This window comes from Drosophila nasuta, chromosome X, assembly GCF_023558535.2.
Source record: "Drosophila nasuta strain 15112-1781.00 chromosome X, ASM2355853v1, whole genome shotgun sequence".
NCBI classification, from domain to species: Eukaryota; Metazoa; Arthropoda; class Insecta; order Diptera; family Drosophilidae; genus Drosophila; species Drosophila nasuta.
In genome coordinates, this window is record NC_083459.1 from 32160192 (window position 1) to 32183834 (window position 23643).

The following is a 23643-nucleotide window of genomic DNA, read 5'->3' on the forward strand; positions in this document are numbered from 1 at the left end:
AGGTGCGCCGGCAGCTTATGCTAATGAGCAGGTAGACGACCGATCGTAAATCAATGGCAAACTACCGAAACAGTAGGCGTTGGAAATCGTTTCGACAGTTAATTAGTGCAGCCACACCTGAACCCAAGTAACTAGAAGAAAATTAAATACTTGGACAATGCAAACTGAGATTTACAATCCATTCCAAATCGCCATTTGTCCTGCAGATCAGAGGAAAACTCTTGGGACTTCAAAACTTCAACACTTTACGAACGTTAAAACTCGGTTAAGCATAGACAATTGAAACAATTTACATGCATTATAGAACCCATATTGAACACTTGCCAAATTCTTGAATTTATATATACCTTATAAGTAGTAAAGAGAAAAAGCTATTCAAGTATAGAATTTTATTGAAATAAACATGTAGATTGCAACATTTGAGTTCAATTGTTAATCTGAGATCTATTTTTATTGGGATAGGCAAGTTAACTAGTTGTAAATATGGCATATTAACATATAACAAAAAAAAAATATCGTTTGCTTTAAGCTGCCGATTCACATTAAGTTATCACATTGGTTGCTTGTTATCCCCTTTCCCCGCTTTAAATGTTCGTTACAATTGAATACCCCGATATTTCCTTTAAAGACTATTGATCTTATTGGCTATTCTCAGGATGTGGCCGCGCATTATCTTACAGCTAATGCCGCTAAGCAACGGATTATTAAGCTCTGGATCCTCGTCACTCGGTTCAGTTTCTTTCGGCTCCTCCTTGGGTTTGATTTCATCGGAACTTTCCGATTCCATAGGCTGTTGATCTACTTCGGTGGACTGCTGATTCCTTTTAACTTCCTCCACATCATGCTGCACTTCCACTGGTTGGAGCACTTCTTCCGTGGACTGAGAGTTCTCCTCGGACTTTCGGGCAGCCAGTTGCACATTCTGCAATTCACGACGCAGCGCCTTGCGTTCGAATTTGCTCATCCGTGTCTTTTGTTTTCTATTATTATTTGTCTTCCTAATCCCATGTGCTTCTGCATTCTGAGACGTTGAAGGCTTTGTGTCGTTATCCATCTCCGGATTTAAAGATACCTCAGATTGGTTTTCAGATTCGGAGCATGCAAAAGTTTTTACTGACTTTTCATTGTCAGCTGATAGATTGATCGATTGATGCACTTCACTTTCTTTGGCGTCCGTTGCTTGATTGGCGTTTGACTCAAAAACTCCATTTGACTTCTTCTTGGGTAGATCAGTTATTGACTTAGATGTCTTCGATTCATCCAAGCTAAATCTTGGAACAGATTGCGATTTTAAGTTTACTGTTTGATTGATGTTTGATTGTTGTTCCGACTTTACTTTCGACATAGCCTTGGGTGTTGATTTGTGTTTTTGGTTTCCAGCCTTCACACAAGCACTAGTTGACTGAATTGATGCTTGAATGCTTGAAGACTTTGGTTGGTTAACAACTTGATCATTTCGAGCTGCTGCTTGATTGACATCTGATTGATGAACTGTTATTGATTGAGCTTTGGATAGAGTATTCATTGTTGGTTTAATTGTTATTGGTTTAGTAGCGCCTTGTTGGTATCTTGTTAAATTTTTCTGTTGATTGACTAACGATTGATAACTCTGTGCTGATTGATTTCTTCTTGTTGGTGAAAGAATCTGGCGAATGCCATTTAACTGTGGACACTCGTCGGAATTATGATTGATCCGTTGATAAGTTTTAGGATTCCATGATCGTTTAACATTGTCCACAGACTGCGATCGTAGCGGTGTCTCTTGCTTGGTCGTCATCATGGATGTTGATTGCTCGATGGTTTTTGATTGACTCGATTTCCTTTTATACATTTGCTTGAATATCGATTGCGGCAATTTAGGTTCACCGATGGGATAATCTTCGGGGAATGAAGGCGGACTGCGCATCCCATTGCATTTTTGGTTGACAATCGGTTGAGGCGAAGAAGGCTGTGATTTGCGTATTCGTACCGATGGCGTTGTTTGCTGAACACTCAAGTCTGGCCACTCCTCTCGATCTCGATCTTGTTGCCCCAAATGGTTGCAAATTTCCAAAGCAAGTTGTGGTTGCTGTGATGCCATTCCAAGTGTTGTTTGCTTAATCAAATTGTCTGAATTGTTAGAGTCAGAATCTTGCAGTCTTGCGGTAACTGAAATTGTTTGAACTTTGACTGTTGTCGGCTTTTCCTGTGGCATTTGATCGATCTTTTGAAGAATTCTTCCAGATTTTTCCTTCAGTATTTGTTCGATCTTTTGCACATTTGTCGTTGACTCATTCTGTGGCAATGGCATTTGTTCGATCTTTTGCAGAATTGTTTCCGGCTTCTTCTGTGTCATTTGCTTTTCTTTGATGTTATTTAGATTTGTCCTTGGCTCTTTCTGTGGCACTCCCACTTCATCGATCTTTTGCAGAATTCTTTCAGAATCCTTCTGCTGTATTGGTATTTGTTCGATCTTTTGCAGATTTGTTTCCAAACTTTTCTGTGGCATTTTCTCGATCTTTTCCTGTAGCATTTCCTTTTCTTTAATCTTATGCAAATTTGTCGTTGACTCTTTCTTCGGCAGTGGAATTTGCTCGATCTTTTGCTGAATTGTTTCCGATCTTTTCTGTGGCATTTGCACTTGTTCGATCTTTTGCAGAACTTTTCCAGACTCTTCCTGCTGCATTTGCTTTTGCTCGACCTTCTGCAAATTTGTCAATGACTCTTTCAGAATGGTTTCTGAATTTACCAACTCGAACTTTTCCAGAATACCTTCCGAATTTTCATGCGGCATTTGCTCGTTCTCTTGCTGAATTCGATTAGGCAATGTTTCATTCGATCCTGACGAATTCAGCAACTCTCTTGCGATTATCTTAGCTGGCTTTGTCCATTTGGGTGCTTTCCTGAGAGGATTGTGCTGCAGCATCGGCTGCTGTTTGGCAACACGACGCGGAGCACGAAATTGCTCCGGTTCGGTTTGTGCTCTGGACTTTGATTGATTTTGATTCACTGTCGCTACAGCTGCAGTTGTATATTGAAGAAGCTCCTCCAGATCGGCTGTTGAGCTGTCGACTTCATCGCTGGCATCTGTGCTCATCGGAGTCTGCAATAGTTTTGAAGTTGCTGTCAGTTAAGTTGTTTAGCTACGATAAATTCACTTTTCTACTCACCTCGGTTTGTGTCTCCTCCTTAGTTGGCGTTTGAGTTGCTGAATTGACATGCAATTGGCTCATCGATTGTCCATTGGAGCTGTCTGAGCTGTCGCTGATGAGCACTTGCCCATTGATGATCACGCGATTGGGCGACTCATCATCGAGTTCAGTCTGCCTGTAGATGGAAATCACCAGCCTGGCGAATGAACGAGTTATGTGAACCTTGCTTACGGATGACATATCGACTTGGATAATTTGAGGATCGTTGACAGGCTGCGGCGTTGAAATGCTCGATGGCGATGGCGATGACGATGACGGAAACGATGTTGGTGTCGTTGACGATGATTGTGGACAATAGTTATTGGTTTGGTCTGGTAGATAATGCTGTTGACAGATCAGTGGTTGCTGTTGCTGCTGTGGATGAGATTGCAGCAGTTGAGTTGAGTGGCAACATTGCTGCTGTTGATACTGCTCCAACTGCTCAGACTCTAATTGCTGCTGCACGAAATGTGGCTGCTGCTGGAACTGTTGTTCAGGTGGAGATTGCTGCTCCAACTTTTGCTGCATCTGCTGCTGTGAAGACTGTGTGTCTTGCACTTGAGTTGAGTAACAACATTGCTCCAAATCCTTTTGCTGTGGTTGCTCATTTGAATCCTGTTGATGCTGTTGCAACTCCTGAGACTCTAATTGCTGTTGAGGTAGTTCTTGTTGCATCTCCTTCTGCGGGGACTCTACTTGAGTTGAGTAGGAACATTGCTCCAACTGCTGCTGCTCATTTGAATCCTGTTGATGCTGTTCCAACTGCTGAGACTCTAATTGCTGCTGCACGAAATCTTGCTGCTGCTGCTGCTGCTGTGGTTGAGCTTGCTGCAGTTGTTGTTGTGATTGAGTTTGATGCTCCAACTGCTGTTGAAGCTGCTGCTGCTGCTGAAATTGAGTTGAGTAGCAACATTGCTGCTGCTCTTGCTGATTTGTATGCTGTTCATGTTGCTGCAACTCCTGAGACTTCAACTGCTGTTGAGGTAGTTGTTGTTGCATCTCCTTCTGCGCAAACTGTGCGACTTCCACTTGAGCTGAGTAGCAACATTGATTAGAATTCTGTTGCCACTGTATGACATGTTGCTGCTGCTGCAGCTCAAGATGCAACTGCTGTTGAGGTAGCTGCTGCTGGAAGTGCTGTTGCTGATTTGAATGTTGCTGCTGTATGAAATGTTGCTGCTGCTGCAGTTGCAACTCTTGTTGAGTTAGTTCTTGTTGTATCTCCTGCTGAGGCGAGTCTGTACCTTGCACTTGAGTTGAGTAGAAACATTGCGGCTGCTGATTTAAATGCGTCAACTCCAATTGCTGCTGTATAAAATGTTGTGGCTGCTGCTGTTGCTCCAACTGTTGGTGGAACTGCTGCGAGAATTGCGGCATTAAAGGAGTTTGTATGTGTTGTGCTGTTAACTGCTGCAGATGCTGTTGCTGTTGCTGTTGCTTGATCACAGCCTCATAGTTGCATTGATGCGGCTGCACAAAGTGTAGACCGTGCAACATTGCCAACGGCTGCCCCCTCTGACAGGTGCATATTTGATAATGAGAACGTGATGACTGCAATGGCAATTGAGGCGTTACTTCAGCCACAACTAGTTGCAGTCCCTGTTGCAAATGCAGCCCTGGTTGCAAAGTGGCATGCGCATACTGTTGTTGTTGTTGTTGTTGTTGCCACTGCCACGTCTCGGGCAGCACACAACTTGGTAGCTGCAACGCTTGCGTATTGTACCAGGTGCCATTATAGAAAATACCGCGTGGAGCTCTGCTTTCAAATTGTTGTTGTCCATGTGCCGCTTCAACTTGCTGCATGTTTTGGCTGACGTTGCATTGATGGCAAAACTTACATGCGGCATAAAAGAAATGCCCAAATCTCTGGTGAAAAAATGTGATTGCTCACATTTGACACTCGCCCAAAATGACAATTTGTTTTAGGTATAAAAACTTTTTCGTCAATTAAACAATTGTCAAACACACACGTTACCCAACACTGTACGCCAATGTTGCCACATGGCGCAAAAGCTTTGGCAAGAGAGCGCGTCGTTTATGTGTTCTCTTTTTCTGGTATTTTACGCTGTGTTTAAATGGCAACCTTAATCAACTTTTTATTCAAATGGAACAGAAGAGTTGGTGTTAAAAATTCGAGTGTAACACAATACACTCTAATTACGCTAATTATTGCATTCTCATTAAACGTTTGATTTATAAAATTTATATTATTCACATTTTATTCAATTTTAATCAACTTTAAATACCAAAACTGGCAAAAAAAAAGAATTATTATCAAGAAAAAACCTCATTAAAATATTTCGAAAACGAAGATGCGTTCATAAGCAATCTAATCAACTTAGGCATTGTCTCTTTAGGGTCAGAGAGCTGAGTTGGACAAATAGAAAGCGCGGTCATGGGGCAGGGGCAGGGACAGGAGGAAGGGTAGGGCAAGGATATAGAACCGCGAGGCCGCGACCAGGATCAAGGCCAAGGACAATGTATTGCACCCGGAGGCTAATCTGTGTGAATGACAATAACAAACGCCTTTTGAAAAGAAAACGCTAAACGTTTAGCGGCATTTACATATTTAATTGTAAAGAAAATTACCCAAAAAATGCCCCGAAAAGTAAATCGAAATTTTCACAAATCAAATGCGTTTTCATTTCACCCGTGGAAAAGAGCGCGCAAAAGGGTGTGTGGGGTTAAAAGGAGGAAGGAGGAGGGTGAAGATCAAGGACAACGTAACGTTTTGTTGTTTTTCCAAGGTGGAAACGACAACGCGACTGGCGATCGCGCATCCCAACCGCAAGCAACTTGGCCACAAAGACCAAGAAAACTAACCCTCGGCGGTGTTTTGGAAAATGCAAATTGAGAGTTAAACATAACGAAACGGGACTGAGGAACGTAGAAAACGCACATCAAATGTCAGAATGTCGCATCTTCGCGTCGTCTTTGGCTGTTTTTGGAAGTTTGTCAAACGTTTGACAGCGGGCCGCGATCAGGTTCCCAGTTAAAGGTCTTGAGGAACCGAAAGCAAATTAATGCATGCCTGCAATTAAATTTGAATAAAATTTCAAACTTTATTGAGTATTACGCAACGTCTAACCCTTCTTTCTCAACTCGACGTAATTGATTAGCCGGCGGCCAGAGCGACAGCTCGATTCCATCATGGGATCCGAATGCTCAACCAAAATGGTTCGTCAGGCTACAAGGCCAATGCTCAACATTGCTTCTAAGAAGAGAATCTATTTGTCTGCTAGTAAATTACAGACTGTATTCTAGGGAAGCGACGATCTCAACTGTTGGCAATTTCAAAAAATATTCCTTCAGAACAAATCTATTCTCAGAATTTTGTTGGAAAAAAAAATGATTTGAAATAACAGAAATGCTAAACCAAACTTAAATACTAATATTCTTAAGTTGTAATTAGAATTGAAATAAACAAAATATTTTAGATTTTTTGTAACTGAGAAGCTAGATTTCACTTTAAAGAGAATAGAACAAAAAAAAAAGAGAACAGAATCGAAAGGCGCCAGCAGCACTTTCTTTTCTGTAAATTAAATCAAGTAATTCATTTTATATGTTAATATAATAAATAAGTAAACAAAAAAGGAGAGCCTAACTTCTAGCTGGCTATAAAAATGCAAAGCAGATGATCTAAATTACGAATAATGTTAGCTCACTTCTTCAGGAAAACTCTAAAGACGATCTCAACTTCTGACAAATTTTCACGAAAGATTTGCTTATAACAAATCAAACTTTTTATATCATAAATTCTGTCGCAGAAATCCGAATTTTGTGGTAAAAAAAAAAGCCCCGAAATAGTTGAAATCTTAATGCATACTTTAAAGTAAATATTCGTAGTTGTAATAATATGGTTTTAAAGCTAAACTCAGAAGAATAAATAAAATATTTTATATTTTAGCAACTGATATTTTTAGTACTGATCTCAGTTGGTTTTTTACTGAATTCATTTATATGAAACTTAGAGCCTGGACTTCACTTTAAAGAGAATAGAAAGGAAAAAAGGAAGCTTAATTAAATTTGTTTAAACGTAGCAAGTATCTTTCTCTTTAATCAGAGTATTCAAATTTCTGGCATACCACAACAAAAAAGATTTCTTAAGATCACTTTAGTGTTTGCTCAATACTTAAAGAGAAAACTGTGAAGATGTTCATGAACTTTATGAAGCCTTTACCAAGACTTCTACTCATTGCTGTTATTTTTAAGCAAGTGTTTCACTTCTTCATTAAATATACTTTCACTAGAGATAATCGCAAATTGGTGGCAGCTAATAAAACACCACCTGAGTTGACACCTGTCTCAAAGCCAATAAAATTGACCTTTGCAGCAAGTTTCGTGACATTTTTGGACTTTGATTTTATGTGTTTGCGTTCAGTGGCCTAATGATCGTTTGTTGTTGTTGCCACTGATGATAATCTGTGTCATTAATGTCGAAAGTCGAAAGTGAAATGAAAGCAAGTTGCGCACTTCCTGCCACACGAAATGACAATGCAACATGCCACATAACAGCAGCCGCTGCAACATTGTCGATATGTAAACCTAATTGAAAACTGTCAACGTGCAACGAATTTCTCTCTTTTTTTTTGTGTTAGAGTCGTAAAAAAACACAAAAGGAGAAAAGAGAGGGAGGCAAAATTAGAGGTAAAACCGAAGCAAAATTAACCCGCTGATTACAAAAGGCAAAAAACAAAAACGAGTGGCAAATGTCATAAAGTTTCCAATCGACGTGGTCTCCGCTTCCTTCTCCTCCCCCCTCTTGCTCCTGTTCCCGTTCCCGTTCCCATTCCCGTTCCCGTTCGGTGTTCGCTGTGTTAATGTGATAGACGCGTGGGTTCGAGTTCCTTCCGATGTCGATATGCATCTACTAACGCTGCACTTTTGACAGTTTATCATTATGAACTCTGTTCTGTTGCTGATCGGTTCAAGGATCACAAGCTCAGAGGGTTGCTAGCACTCACACTCACTCACACACTCCCAAGGGGTCAGTGCTTCGGGTTTGAGTTTGGTTTTTGCTTTTACCGGGTGGTCGGGGGTCATTACATGTAAACATTTTAGTTCCATTTGCGTTCTTGTTGTTTTTTCCTTTCCCCCAATATTTAATTGATTTTCTGCCGAGGTCATTAGCAGATCGCAGTGCAGCGATAATAAAACCCAACAACAGCACACTCGACCACAGTCCATGATAAATGCGCTCTCTATAATTCCTTGCCTTGGTTCTTTCCTTATACCTCAACTCTGCTCTCTTTTCATTTTGCATTTTTCATTTTTCCTCATCACTGCACAGCGCGCCAAAAAAACAGAAAACAGAAAACCAAAAAATGTTTCGCACACTCATAAATCTCAATCTGTCTAAAAATTGTGAAATTCACAAATGAAATCATTGTGGCAAAATCAAAAATTTAACCGCAAATTAGGCAATAAACAATGGCTAAAGCGGTCATGGGTTAATACGTTTAAAATCAGCTGACAACCACCGCAGCGCAGCAATCAGAAGACCCATCAAAAGGGTTGATCCCGGATCCCGAATCCCGGATTCCGAATCCAAAAACATTGCAAATAAACTCACACACACACACATACGTACTATAAAATTGCACAAATTTCAATGCAACACTTCCGATTCGCTTCGTCATATGCACCATCTCTTTCGCACCTTCTCTCTCGCTCTCTCTTTCACAGCCTAAAGGGTTTACTAGCTGTCATATAAATCACAATACATCGTTTCACAACTTTAACATAATAAAATCCTTAAAAATCCTTAGGCAAATGTGCTCCAGTTTGAAAGATTTAAAAAAAAATAACAAAACTTATCTAAATTTAGGATTTTAAAAAGTTTTTGCTAGCTATCTATATAGTACTTCTCGAATATTTGAAATAAATCTTTCTCTACGCCTGATTTTAATATTTCTCTATTTTAATTGTAAGTAAAGTTTAGTTTTGAAAATAAAATTTATTTAAGTTATTAAATTGCTTAGAGAAAAACGGTTCACGATCTTTAGTAAAGTCCTTACATACTAACTACTATTATCATTATTTTATTGATTGCAATAAGTTGAGCTATAGCGACGAAGGTCTTCAGACTATTATATACTAACTTCTTCTACAAGAAGCACCCATTAATTAAAAATTGTAGAATATTTGCATAATTTTAGAATATTTAAAGAATCTAGTTGTTAAAAAAAAACATTTCCTACTTTTATTTAAGAGCAGTATTGCAATCCCAATAAAAGTTAAGAGTTTCAAAATATTTCAAATATGTATTCGACTTTACAAAATATTTCAATAATTTGTTTGATATCTTTAATCTTCATAAACAACTATTTCTTTAAGATGGGTTCTTCTTATTCTTCTTCAAATTGTAGAAAAGATTTTAATGCTTATTTGCAAAAAACCAAAAAAATTGCATTTAGAATTTAATAATATTGCAAATAATTAATAATAAATCAAGTTGTGAAAATAATAAGCATAACTTTATGAATAAAAAATTATTATATTCGAAATTTGAGTTGTAAAACTTGTAATGATTGCAGCCTTAAGGAATTGTAATAAGAAATAATAATAATTACACTACAAATTTGATATATTTGTAGTGTAATTATTATTATTTCTTATTACAAATCCTTAAGCAGAAATGTGAACAAATCAAAGTAGTGCAATAATAGGGCTGTATTTTCTTGGTTCTAATGAGCGACATGGGTTGATCTATTGTTGGGTTGATCTATGCGCTGTGCTGATTTATTATGGAATATCCGCGATAAACTGACAACTCAATTCTCAAAAGAATTGAGACAACACGAAATTGGAAGCTGACCAAAGCTGTTTACACCAAAATTGATGTCACAAAATCAATTGTCCGACACAAAGCAATAAAAACAAGGTCGGGTTCGGATTCGGATGCGGATTCGGGTTGTTGATTTGTTTTCGTTTGATTTGATTTGCAGTTGGACAAAAGGGGTCAGCCTAAAGTTCCCTTCTTCGTTCGTCCTGTAAGAACGATCGCTAATCCTCATCGCGTCGAGCGTTGCATAATTTTCCAGTTCAGTGAGCCGCCATCGAGTCTGACCCACAGAAGATTGTCGTCTTTGTCGTTGCCGTTGTCGTCCTTCAGGACATTGACATACATAATGAAGAGGTCAGTTTCGCACGCTGGTCTCATGCAGTTTGTTGTTTGTTTATGTTGATGTCGCTCCCGATGCCGATGCCGTTAAAGGATTACGAGACCCGCAACATGGGCGCGAACTTGTGGTCGCCGTCAATCGCTTTTCCCCCCCTCCGTCTCACAACCCGCGACCAGCTGCATATCCTGCTTCTGTTCCTGTGCATTCGTTCCGTGTTTCGACTTCTCAGTTTTTTTATTGCCATTGTCCTGCCGCTCGGATGCTGCGACCGGCCACAACAATCATTTGTGCCCAGTCACATCCTGTCACATATCCTGTACTCTCTGCGCCTGTCCATGATAAATGAATCGCGAGATTCAACTAGCCCATTCAGCCCACAACATTCCCAGGCTGCCAAAAAAAAAAACAACAAAAAAGAAGAAATAGGAGCACCATCAAACAACAAAAATCCCTCACTTACTCGCAACCATAGAAAATCATTTACACGACACAACGAATCACAAATCGGATCCGCGAAATGCGAGAAAAGAGATAGAAACTGATACTGAGAGAGAGAGAGAGAGAGAGGAAGAAAGTAGCTGTCAAAGTTGAAGCAACTAAATGATAAAATTACTAATTAATATAGAAAATTGCTATAGAAAATAGGAAAAACTAAAAAACCTTAGCCCCTCTGAATTGCATTCGTTATTTCATTAAATAATAATAACACTACTATATAAAAATATTCGTTATTTCAATAAATAATAATACTATAAAAAAAAAGATTTTGTAAAGTGTTGATTAAGAAAAAGTTTTCCAAAAACCAATTTTGTATATATATTTCAATCATTTTTAAGAGTTTCAAATTATTTCAAATATTTGACTTTACAAAATATTAAAATATTAATGAACAAAATGGGATCTAACATAAATTTAATTTAGTAAAGATGAATCAATTAATTTACTTTGCAAACAATGACTAGGAACCTTTAACTAAATGCCTAAAATCCCTACAGAAACAAGATCCAAGCTTAATTTGAAACTCTTCAAAAATAATTTGTATATTCCCTGAGTAAAGCATAATCAAAACGCAGCAGCTGCAGCAAGTTTTCTAAAAAATTTAGACAGGGAGCTAGCTTATTATAGAGATAGAGAGAGAGAGACAAAGATATTTCCTGGTAAGGAAAAAAAAAAAGTAGAAAGGGAAAGTTGAAAGAGTTACTGATGATGGGAGAACAGGCGACACAATTAAGCGCAATTGCAATTGCCCAAAGGGTCCAAGCTGAACTAACTGCATGTAAATGTTAAATAAAAAAATAGAAGCCAAATGATGTGTGCGCTCATGTGAATGGATATAACTTACATGTAATAAAAATCAACCTTCGTTATGGGACAGCAGCAGAGGAGCAAAGTAAAAGCGGACAACAGGGCGGGACGGCAGAGGACAAGGGGCAAGGCAAGGCAAAGTGGGAAAAAAAAGGGGCAAGAAGGCTGTCTATTTGCCTTCTTTGGTTTGACGGACAACCTCAGAGAGCAAAGAGCATCAAGACGCTGTGGGCTCTAAATTAATTTCCGCTGTTTTTTCTAGGCAGCATCTCATCAGCGGGTCGAATGTAAATTGAAATGGAAATCCAAAACGGTATAAAGTATAAAGGGTTGTCTTGATTAGCCTAAAGCTGGCCAAGGGTCGTTGATCGTTGGTCGTCAATCGTTGCTGTTGTTGTTGTTGTTGCTAGTCTAATCCAATTACCAATTGACCGCGTTGCAATGCAGTTTGTTGCCGCAGTTTGTTGCACGCCTGCAAACGCCTGCGACAAAAAAACAAGATGCCAAGATGCTGTGTCCTCCTGCTGCAACACAGACAGCTGTCCTTTGGGTGTTATTTGCGCCGAGATTTTTCCACATTTCCATTGTCTGTCTGCCTGTTCATTTTCCTTTTTGCCAGCGATTCTGTTTTTTTTGGCATGCGCCGTCTTCATCTTCGGGTTTTTGTCATCTGCAGCTGTCGCTGCATTGTTACGGCATCGAGTTATTGTTCAATTTCTGTAAAATGTGCCAATTATGTCGATTATTGCCCAAAGGCAATTGAAAACAAACGAATGACTCACAAGGCAAACGGAATTCTCTTTCAACAGAAAGTACGAACAAAGAGAGAGAGAGAGCTAAAGCGATAAGCGTGATCCAAATGCAACTCTGCGCCCACAATTTGAGCATTGGCAACTTTGGCCTGCTTTCAGGGCTGTCACCAATCAGTGTTGCAAAACACGCAATAGCATTAACTATACAATACTTAGAATTCTAAACCCAAAAACAAAACTCTATTTTATGGAATTGTTGAGCAAGAAAAAAAAAGTAAAATTTTGGACTTTACAATGCACAATGCACATGTGAGTGCACAACAATGGAAATGCGCTTTCAATTGCTTCAATTACACGAATTACACAACAAGCAGAAGAGTAGGGAAGGGAAGGGAAGGGGTATGGGAATTTCCCTATGCACCCTCAGCTACTAGACTAGGCTCCCTTCTTCAGCGAAACCCAAAAGTCTTGATCAATATTTGAGCTAGCATTATTGAATGATGACGATGACGATGATGTTGAGGGAGGGGGACAGGGGAGGGGGGACGCAACCCCTAGCGGCAAATTTATTTAAACAACTGTGCAAATAGTTCACAAGGGTCGGGGTAATCATTTTTGTTTTCATTTTTTTCCAACGCATTTTTTTGAAAGTTTTTCTCCCAAAAAAAAAAAAAGAAATGCGCTAAGCCGGCAATCAAAATACAAACAGCAGCCAAGAATGCAACGTTTTGACAGGGAGAAAAACTAAATCGTCTCACTCAATGGGGCGGCTTTATTATTATATATGGATTTTATGTTCACATTCACATTTCTTTTTATTGAGCAATTGTGCAATTGAAGCACCTGAAGTACGCAACCCCCCGCGGAAAAAGGCAACAAGCTGACTTTGTTTAATTGTGCATTTTGCATCGATCCCCTTTCCTATTTTTTAATTTTTTTGTTGCTTTTTAATCCCTTTCGGGCATTGTCACAACTATTAACAGTTAACTCTGCCCCTCTTAAGCCAACAACCGGTCCTACATTGTACAACAATTGACGCGCTTTGTTGCCCCAAATACAATTTTCCATATCAATGCACTTCTATGCCACAAAAAAAAAACTGTCCAGGTTATGCCCTCAATTGCACAATCGTAAAAGAATCCAAATAAATACTATAAAATACACAATATACTAAATTAAAAATATACTTTTACAATTTACAAAATATATATATGATTCAAAATGTACTATAAGCTGAAAAGAATATCAATGAAATGGTTAAAATTGAAAACCATAATTCTATCGTAGATCTCATTTGTATTTTGAGCTCAAGTTGCATCCTTTGTTGTCTTATATCTTTATTTTTTATATTGCATTTAAATATAGATTAAGTCTTTATATAAAGTTTAAATTGGGTTCTTCACATATGTTGAGGTTCATATTCAGAACGTTTCCTTTTAACTTTTTATCGAAAAAAGTTAAACATATTATATATATGTTATATCGTTGTTTATACATTTTTTTAAAGAATATTCAGGACATTTTTAATAAGCATTCAGGACATTTCCTTTTAAATTGGACTATACAATGTTCTAGATATCCTTAGTCTTTATCGCAATTTATAAATCAATATCAAAACTCTATAGACAGCGTTATATACTGTTGCCTACACATTTGAAATTGATTTCTACGAACGTAGATTGAGAACAGAGAAAGCCTTTGAAATGCAAATCTTAGTGTAAAAAAAATTAACAAAATTTCATATTCGTTTTAATTTTTCCCCCCATATGTGACGACGACAACAACACTGCCCCAATCTCAATCTCAATCCCACAACCGACAATCTACAAACCCTTGTAGAATACCTAACACGCAAAGCTAAACAGAGGATGGCTGACGGCGGCTTCTATTACGAATTTTCATCCGATACGGAGGACGAAGGCACGGGCAAAGGCACAAGCAAGGGCAATAGGAAGCGGAGTACAGCATCAATAGGAAAGGAGAATGCGATCAATGACAGTGCATTTGCATTGGGCAAGCTAGACTTGAATTGCCAAGCGATGAACGCTGAGAATATGACCAATGACAACGAGATGGAGGCACATCAGACCCTAAAACAGGAGACGATCAATACTGATGAGCAGCAGGAGCAGGAGACGGGCAATGGCTATGGAGATGGCGATGCCGAGGAGAATGATGGCGAGGCTGGCGGCAACACAACTGAGGACAACTCCAACTCTAGCTATAACTATCCATCGGAGAATCCAGACGATTATCGCCGGGGTGGCTATCATCCCATCGATCCCGGAGATTGCCTCAAGCAGCGATACTTTGTCATCTCTAAGCTGGGCTGGGGACATTACTCCATTGTTTGGCTCTGCTTCGATACGCTGAAGGAACGCTATTGTGCCATCAAAATTGTAAAGTCCGATGAGCTGTATGCGGACTCGGCGCGACATGAAATGATGCTGTTGCGTCACCTCAACACATTGCGTGATCATCCGTTGCGGCATCGCATCGTTAAGCTGATCGATAACTTTTCCACCAGCGGCGTGAATGGCACCCATCAGTGTCTCGTTTTTGAGATGCTCGGCGACAATATGCTGATGCTGATACAGCGCTCCAATTACAAAGGTCTGCCCATGTACAATGTGAAGCAGATTGCCCAACAACTGTTGCAGGGTCTGGTGCTTCTGCATATGAATGGCAACATCATCCACACGGACATTAAGCCGGAGAATGTGCTGCTCATTTCGGATGACATCGGACCACGCATGCTCGCCACCCAGGCCTCGTTTCACTTTCTCCACAAGCACAGCTTGAGTTTGTCCCGTCCCTGTTCCGGACTCGGTTCCCGACCCGGTTGCGAGGCGACGGCTTCCCCCAGTCTGAGCAAGACGGCGAAACGCAAATTACGCAGCAAGGCCAAGACATCGTTGAACTTCTTTAAGACGCATCGCAAGTGGTTGCGAGATCGCGGCATTGCCGATCTCCAAGTGCTCGCCGAGCATGGCTTTTTGTCTCGCAAATTTGCCGTGGATGCAGTGCTTGGACTGCTGCCCTTTATGCCATTCGAGGGACCGCAGATACTCAACGAGCACGATGTGATGATGTTCACCCAGCGGCTGCTCGTTAAGCAGGTGGGCGATGCCTTCGACGAGGATTCGCCCAATACGAGTGAGGAGATCGTTCAGCTGGTGGCCATGGCCAAGCCACAATTGGAGCAGTCGTATGCCGCCATGGGGCAACTGCAGCTGAAGAACTCCAAGGCCTGTAAGAAGCTCTACACCAACATGGTAGACTTCATGCAGCATGTGGCCAAAATGGTGGCCAAGCATGAGAAGCAGCAGCTGACCGATGACTATCATCGGGTGCCCAAGAAGCGCAGTCGCTTTAATTTTGCTGCACCGATAGCCTCCACTTCGTCACCAAGCTCCTCATCCGCTTCGACGGCATCGCCAACAACATCGACGCCATCATCGCCCCCATCGTCATCTTCGTCGCCAACCTCAGTATCGCGTTCCTCGGCCGCATCGTGGTCCCCAAGGGGCGTCAAGAGGCCACCGAAATCACAATGTGTGATAAGTCCACGTTCCAAAACGATGCCCAATTTAGATCTGATCAAGAAACTGGACCCGGCCAAGAGTCCGTGCAATCTGCAGATAGCTATTGCCGATCTGGGCAATTCGTGTTTCGTAAATCGCCATGTGAGCGAAGACATTCAGACACGCGAGTATCGCGCCATTGAGGTGATCCTTGGAGCTGGCTATGATACGTCCGCGGATATGTGGAGCGCCGCCTGTTTGATCTGGGAGATGGCAACAGGCGAGTATTTGTTCGAGCCGAGTAAGTGGGAAGGAAGCGCCTCGGTGGATGAAGCGCATGTTGCACAAATCATCGAAACGCTGGGTCCCATTCCCAAAACACTGATTCGTCAGGGCGAATACGCCGACGAGATTTTCGATGAGTATGGCAAGCTGCTTACGATCAAGCATTTGGTGCCGCGTCCCATGGACAAGATACTGGTGGAGAAATACAATTGGTCGGCTGTTCAAGCTAAAGAGTTTGCCGATTTTCTGACACCCATGCTACACCTTGATCCGCGCCTTCGCTCATCGGCTATTTCGTCCCTCGTTCATCCTTGGCTTAAGTTCGACGCATGAAATTAACCAATGTTGAAACAAGATGCAACAGCAGCAGCAAAGCATTGGGCATACACCATACCGTACATATTTATTGCATTTTTCTTTTCATATTCTATATATTTTGCATTTACATTATATGAATCTCTTTTATGTAACACAACAAAATGTGCATAATTGATCAACAACAATTTGAGTCGCTCACACAAGCTACACATTCCCAATGTTTGTTTCAAATAAATGGCTTTGCAATTCAAGTTCGCGCGTCGATATCTCTTGACTTATCGATAACCGCAACAACTACAACCGTGCGCAGCAACAGCGCGTGCCAGTGGCGAATACGCTTTTCGATACCAAGTAAGTGCAATGAGTAAGTTTCCCTTTTAAATTTTTTGCCGCCATCTAGGGGACAGTTTTGGAGTGTAACCAAATGGGTTTTCTACATAGTGGTATTTTCCATTAGAATTAAAACTTATATTTCTGAATCTTTGCCTGTGGTCACACCTCAGAGAATAAAAGTGAGATCTTATTTTTAGAAATGAATTTTTAAGGTGAAGGGGATAATTTGCTTAATAAATTATATGAGGATTTGACATATAATTGGTTGAATTTTAAAATCCATAATTGTTTACATCTTTAAACGCTACAAGCAATTATTCAATTGAAAACATAATTTAAATTTACCTTAACAGTATAGTAATAAAGTCACTTACCGCTTCTTTACGCTGCACTTCTAGTTTTTATATCACACACACACACTTCAAATATTTTTCACGCACCACAAACACTTGATTGCAAATTCACCGAAAAAAAAATAAAAAACAGATTTACCGCCGCAAAACGAGATTTGATTGTGCCGTTTTTTATATACATCTTTCGGTCACATTACACACTAAATTGTGAGCTTTGTAACGTTATAAATAAAACTGGCGCGAAATCGTAAGTGTAACAATTAATTTGTAATTAGCACAACTTGTTGTCGGCAAATCTCAACTCTAACTAAAGCGCAGCTTGCAAATAACTGTAACATGTTTGTGCAAGAGCGAGTGCATGGGTATGTGTGCTGTGTGCGTTATATAAAATGAGTAGGGAAACACTGTAAAAGCGCATGATAAACAATAACAATGCGTCAATGCAATACGGAAACACTTGTGGCTCTCTATCTAACTCTCTCTCGCTCAATGTGTGCCCATAAAGACATTCACTGTCATTCAAGGTTGCCGCCTGATCTGTTTATATTGTGTGTGTGGGTGTAACGTGCGTGTTGTTTAGTGCAAACGCCACCTAGCGCCCAATTGAAGTGGTCGGGGTAATCCTTATCAACGCTACCAACGGAGATAATAATAATTGTACGCGTTAGATCCACATTAGTTGTCGTAGTAACAACAACCAGCTGTGCTTAGTTTTATGAGCCAAGATATTTATAGTATGTGCTTACATTAATAATTTCAAAATTTGTATGTTTTAAACGAAGTGAGCGGCTTCTCAAAAATTGCGTACCGCAAGCGTTTGTGATTTAATGTCGCCAGTTGCGTTGTTAAGCCGCAGGAATACAATCATACTCAACGTCGTCAATAGATGGCGCAAAGTGCACATTGCAGCTGGTGAAGCGGCTGCCAAGCGTATTAACAATCATAACAGCAATAATAGATTCCTCGATAGTCAGCTACAAGGCACGCTCAGCAATTTTCGCACATATCAAACGTAAGCAAAAAGAGTGTGATCCTCTCGGACCTCATTTAACAACATTTTCTTTGCAGCTTTAAAGCCATGGATGCACCAAAAAATGTGTTTAGTGGCGTAGCAGATCGCTTTGGTGGTGTTACCGTCGACGGCAAGCAAGAGACGAACCTCGATCACACACAGTTCAAAGAAAAACTGCAGAGTAATCGATAAATGCAATAATAATCGTTTAATGCAGTGGCAATTCAAAATTACAATTTTTTCACTGCAGAATCACTGGATTATTGGTTGGCGAACAAGAAGCGTGCGATTTGGTTTCGCGTCTACAAGGAGCAAGCCGATTGGGTTCCCATCCTAGCCGCCTCTGGCTTTGATTTTCATCATGCACGCACCGGTGTCGTCATCATGTATCGCTGGCTGCCCACCGACGAGTCCTCCAATTTGCCACATTATGCTCACACACTGCTAGGTGTCGGCGGTTTGGTAATCAACGAGAAGAACGAGGTGTTGGTTGTATCGGATCGTCATGCCATCATGGCAAACATGTGGAAACTGCCCGGCGGTTATGTGGAACCAAATGAGAATCTAGTGGATGCCGTGGTGCGTGAGGTGGAGGAGGAAACAGGCGTACGCACCACATTCACATCGATGATTTGTATGCGGCATTCGCACAGCGGCAACTTTGGATGCTCCGACATTTACATTGTGATGGGCTTGAAACCCATAAATCTGGATTTGACGCCCTGCAGTCGTGAGATTGAGCGTGTGCGTTGGATGCCACTCGACGAATACTTTGTCAATCCCGAGGTGCTCGAGACGAATCGTTTGGTAGCACGCACTTATCTGGACAATCGGAAGCGTGGCGTCGACTTTACGTGCGCCAATATGGTGCATCAGGTGCTGAAGAAGGAGTATCAGTTATACTTTGTGAAGGAGAAGGAGGACGAATCCAATAAGTGATCGATAGTGGTCTATACAAAAAGTGCCAAATATGGGAAATTCAATTGCTTGATTTGTAATTTGTACAAAGTGCTGAACTTTCGTTTTTTTCTTTTGTTTTGTAGTAAATGTTTTTATACGTAATATTTTTGGAAAACAAATTGGGTTTCAAACCGAATATTTTCTTGTTTATTTACAATGAGAACACAAAAGCTCAAAACTGAAATTAGTTTCGATTGCATTTTGTATCATCTCAAATTGGAACATCGCTCACAAGCAATTTATCAATAGCTTTCTTGTCAACTTGGGAAATTTAACTCACAGGACACGAACTATTGATTGGTCAATCTGTTAACGATCACAATATTTTGCTGTTCAATTTACTGCTCGATAATTTACAATGATAAAAACACACAAAAACTGTGACTGCAACTAGAAATTTGTTGTTACTAAAGTCCTGTTAGCTCAGAGAGCGGCCAAATGCGACAGACAACGCGACTGCGTATGAGACCCAACGGTATTGGACCATAATATCGCGAATCGGAGCTATTGCCTTTGTTATCGCCCTCGATCCACACACAACCATGTGGCACATAATCTGTCACCATAGTCATTTCACTGGGTTGTTTCGATGCCGATTCAGCTTCCAAGGGATGTGGCTTTAGGGTTGTGATCTTCTCGCCGGACACGGCCACAATGCGTTTGCAAATAAATTGACTGGCATTTATCGGTGAAACGGCGATAATGATATCGCCCGATTGGTACTTGCGCCAATACTTCGATAGCCGTTCCGTTAGCAGCACATTGTCCGAGAACAGCGTTGGCTCCATTGAAGGTCCTTTGCACTGCAACAGCAAGGAGAACAGGAAATATACATACATATGATGGCCATGGCATAACTGATCCACTGATCGACACTTACCAGTACAAAGTCGCCCACATACTCGAAGGTGCAATGGGTTATACAAGCGTATGCGATTGTGTAGCGTGCCAGGGTGCGCAAACGCGATATCACTGTGTAGCCCATTCCCATCTTCATGATGAGCGGCTGTTACGCTGTTCGTCCTTAATTCTTCGTTAATCCTCACGGTTTCCACAGTGTTGACAGTCAGTCTCTGGCTGTGTGTGTGTATCATTCATTAATTAAAATCCATGGCGAATGACAACAAATTGCCTATGCGCTCTTATTACCAGGATACCAGGGCTACACAGCACTGTGCGTCAGCTGTTCGCTCGATTGTTCTGAACCAGGGCGGCAATTGTCAGCTGCGCGATTGCTTTCATCGATTGGCGCGCAATTCAAATATGCAGTGGTAATTAGCGTGTAAAAAAAAAACAAATAGCACCATAAATTTTGCACAACAAACTATTTGCTTTACTTATTTTTCGGGATGTATTTATCTTTTTGTTGCTTTTGACTAACATCGTTTCCGTTTTCAAGATGACAAATTATGCAAAGCGTTTGCGGTTTCCTCGACTTAATTGCCCAATTTACGGAAAACAAAATAACAACAAATTGGTAACGTGAATTTTGCACACAAAACTATTTAATTTATTTAATTTCTTTTGTATATTGTGTTGCTTGTGCTGTAAGTTTAAATCGATTTGAACTAATATCGCCTTACAGCAATTCCATTTTGAAAACATTATTCATTTGTATAGTTAGTTTTCATGATTTGTTCTTTTGTTTGGTTCCTTCAAATTGCAGGTCTCGTAATTAATAGGTATCAATAGTTTCTACGACTAAATATTAAATACACATACATGCAATTAGTTGGTTATACATATATAGTAAGAAATTCATTTCAAAATGGATGACATCAATTATTCAACACATTCAACAAGTTTGTTCTTTTGCAAATTCTTTCTTTCAGTTGTTTATATAGATTAAATTATATATTCATCTGCAGCTGGTTGTCTTCTCTCACTGTGTTTGTGTTTGTATAAGCGTCACAAAATAAATGTTTATAATTATAATTAACTTAGGCAAATAAATATGTATACACAATTCTAATGCTTCATCAAATCACCATACCGAAAAAAATTCGCATTAAATTTTAAACTAAATAAAATACAAAATAAAGTCAACAGAACAGATTAGCAATAGTGCATAGTACTAATAACTAAAAATTGACTATCATAAATTACATTTGTTTTTTTTTGTTATCTTCTTTGTTTTCTTTTTGTTTTCATTAAGTTATTGTTTTAGTTATTTGGAATCAATAGTGTTGCTTAGTACTTTGCTTCTTCAGCCACTTTCCAGCTTACTCCAACTTCTTGCCGACAACAGGCTCAGCCTTTTGGCGCTTCTCCACACGCTCGCGCACATCGACAGCAGCCAAATCCTGGCCAGCAATATAAGCATGGATTAGAGAGATCACTGCCTTGAGCACCGCAAATGGTCCGGTGAGGAAGGCCAATATTTTGAACAATGAGGCGCCGAGTACTAAAAGTTAAATAAAACAAGTGTTATTCAGATAAGATAAATTACAAATGACAATGTCACAACTGTCACATACTCAAGGGTCCATAGGTGAAATGCAAGAGATAGAGGCAAACATAGAAGAGCTCGTTCACGCAGCACATAAAGGTGAGCACATCCTTCTGATAATAGATGCGCATGACAACGTTATCATTTACCTTGTGTGAGGTTCGTCCAACCACAACACTCCTGCAAATATAAAATTAATTCCAATTAAAGTTTAAACTTACAATTGATTTGCACAACTTACGTCTGCATGTAGAGCCAATGGCAGGCAACATCGATGGCGATGGAGAGCTGGAACCAGAACATGTAGCTTGGATAGAAATAGGCCAGGGTGACCAGCAGTCCTGTGGTGCCACAACGATCTGTGAGCTGATCCAGCATGGCGCCGAAGCGTGTGCCTATAATGCAAATAAAAAAAATCCAAATTGAACAACTTAGAAAGCGAGTAGCTGAACTGTTTCAAAACCTGTTTCTTTTGTAAACAGCTTTATTGTGCGATCATTATGAAATTTGTAGAACCCATTCAGACTTTTCTGAATTTCAAATACACCTATATTCCAACAGATAGATAGACAGATAACTGAATGTACTATTTGGAATCCCATCAAGATGGCATACCCTTCACACCTATGGCCAGAGGGCATTGATTGCTTCATATCCATTTTGGGACACGTAAGACAAAGCATTAAGTGCGCACTTGCTACACACGCACAGGTACATGTGTGTGTTTGATATCTATGTATGTACATACATATGTATGAACACCGATAAATAGCATTAACATTTCCCATTTTGCCGGTTCGTGAGTCAGCATGGCGTGTGATGATTGACGTTTACCAAAGCAAACCAATGAGATAGCAGAGATCTGCAGTAATGTGAAATATAGATGGCGCCAGTACTTACTCTGATTGAAGGCTCGAGCTGCATGACCGTCAACAGCATCCAGCAATGCACTGATTATATAACACCAACCGGCGATCACATAGTTGGTGGACATGAACCAAAACGCAATAAGAGCCAACACGATGCGTGCATAACCTGCAAATTAATCCATAAGAAAAACCAATCAAAACAAAATGCAATTTTAATCAATAATATATGTGTACACCGATGACGTATTAATGTTAGTGCGCAGCATAGGTGACATTGCTTGAGCCGGAACGCGGGGCGTGTAGTGGGAGGGTAGCATTTGACAGGTTGCAACGCTAGCGCCACCTACAACAACCGCTAATTGAATTAAGACGTTGCCAAAACAACAATAACATTGTTTGCATATTGTATACACACGCACACAAGTGTAGTTTGCGTTATATACACATGTAGATTAGACACTGAGATAAATACATATGCACGGTGCACAGTGGATCACATACGTCAAAACACAAACAAGCTCCAACCACAAAAACAAAAATGTATAAAAAAGAATTTAAATATTTTTTCAGCTACGTGACTTGCATGTCAATTACATGCTGTCCAACTAGTTTTGGATGCAATCAAATCAACTGAGGTTCACTATGCGCGCGGTCACATTTGTTTACCCTATACGAAACTTACCAATCAGATTGGGCACAAATATGAAAACGTTATCGTGCTCGGCAATAGCCATTGTTAGTTACCCGCTTTAGTTAACGCTTCCGATAAAATTGGTATATGGCGAAATGTGTTCGCTGACCGCTGACTAATTTAAATGCGAAGTTGCGGCACCGTGAACGTGGCGTGCGCTGCAATATTTTTCTGCGTTCTGTTCTAGCGTTGTGCAAAAAAATGGCGCTGTATGTATAGTTGTAAACAGCTGTGGCTATCAGTGCTGGTTAACGTCGCAATGCCTTCTCGCCTTTGTGCGAGGTAGCGTTGGAAAATGTCGCAAAATTAAAGGCAGTCATTATGTTAAATGTTAGAGTACGATTTTATAACCAGGGTTTTATAAATTGATAATATATTAAAAAAAATATAGTAAAATGTCTTCACTTTTAGTACGTCACTTTTATTAAACGCCGCTCTTATTGTGACGTCACAAACGTTACAGCGGCAACCTCTGGTATTTCATTTCTGTTATTTATG

General features: G+C 40.1%; 5 protein-coding genes across 7 annotated transcripts in view; 1 reads left to right on the forward strand and 4 right to left on the reverse strand.

Annotated features, from left to right (window-relative positions):
- Window positions 1–17272, reverse strand: part of LOC132796520 (uncharacterized) — a 53402-nt gene extending 36130 nt beyond the window's left edge. Inside the window, exon 1 of one of the 3 annotated variants that reach the window (XR_009633569.1) lies at window positions 17186–17243. The gene's annotated coding sequence lies outside the window, so the exon portion shown is untranslated. Of the gene's footprint in view, window positions 1–17185 lie in introns of all 3 variants that reach the window. The other 2 variants (XR_009633568.1, XM_060807716.1) reach the window with 2 other exon arrangements.
- On the reverse strand, window positions 430–5370 carry LOC132796682 (uncharacterized). Its single transcript, XM_060807935.1, has 2 exons — window positions 3150–5370; window positions 430–3082 (listed from the first exon to the last, which is right to left on the reverse strand). Exons 1-2 carry the CDS (start codon window positions 4971–4973, stop codon window positions 623–625), a joined length of 4284 nt encoding a protein of 1427 aa, XP_060663918.1. The 5' UTR covers window positions 4974–5370; the 3' UTR covers window positions 430–622.
- Window positions 17273–17312: 40 nt separating the features above from the next.
- Window positions 17313–19272, forward strand: LOC132796523 (uncharacterized). Its single transcript, XM_060807721.1, has 4 exons — window positions 17313–17411; window positions 17947–18176; window positions 18233–18357; window positions 18427–19272. Exons 2-4 carry the CDS (start codon window positions 17992–17994, stop codon window positions 19113–19115), a joined length of 999 nt encoding a protein of 332 aa, XP_060663704.1. The 5' UTR covers window positions 17313–17411; window positions 17947–17991; the 3' UTR covers window positions 19116–19272.
- On the reverse strand, window positions 19261–20516 carry LOC132796526 (mitochondrial inner membrane protease subunit 1). Its single transcript, XM_060807725.1, has 3 exons — window positions 20286–20516; window positions 20017–20213; window positions 19261–19939 (listed from the first exon to the last, which is right to left on the reverse strand). The coding sequence occupies exons 2-3, from the start codon at window positions 20131–20133 to the stop codon at window positions 19544–19546; spliced, it is 513 nt and encodes a 170-aa protein (XP_060663708.1). The 5' UTR covers window positions 20134–20213; window positions 20286–20516; the 3' UTR covers window positions 19261–19543.
- A 103-nt stretch (window positions 20517–20619) lies between these two features.
- Window positions 20620–23345, reverse strand: LOC132796525 (CDP-diacylglycerol--inositol 3-phosphatidyltransferase). The gene is made up of 5 exons (XM_060807724.1): window positions 23137–23345; window positions 22486–22620; window positions 21827–21980; window positions 21614–21765; window positions 20620–21540 (listed from the first exon to the last, which is right to left on the reverse strand). The coding sequence occupies exons 1-5, from the start codon at window positions 23186–23188 to the stop codon at window positions 21359–21361; spliced, it is 675 nt and encodes a 224-aa protein (XP_060663707.1). The 5' UTR covers window positions 23189–23345; the 3' UTR covers window positions 20620–21358.
- Window positions 23346–23643: the final 298 nt, after the last annotated feature.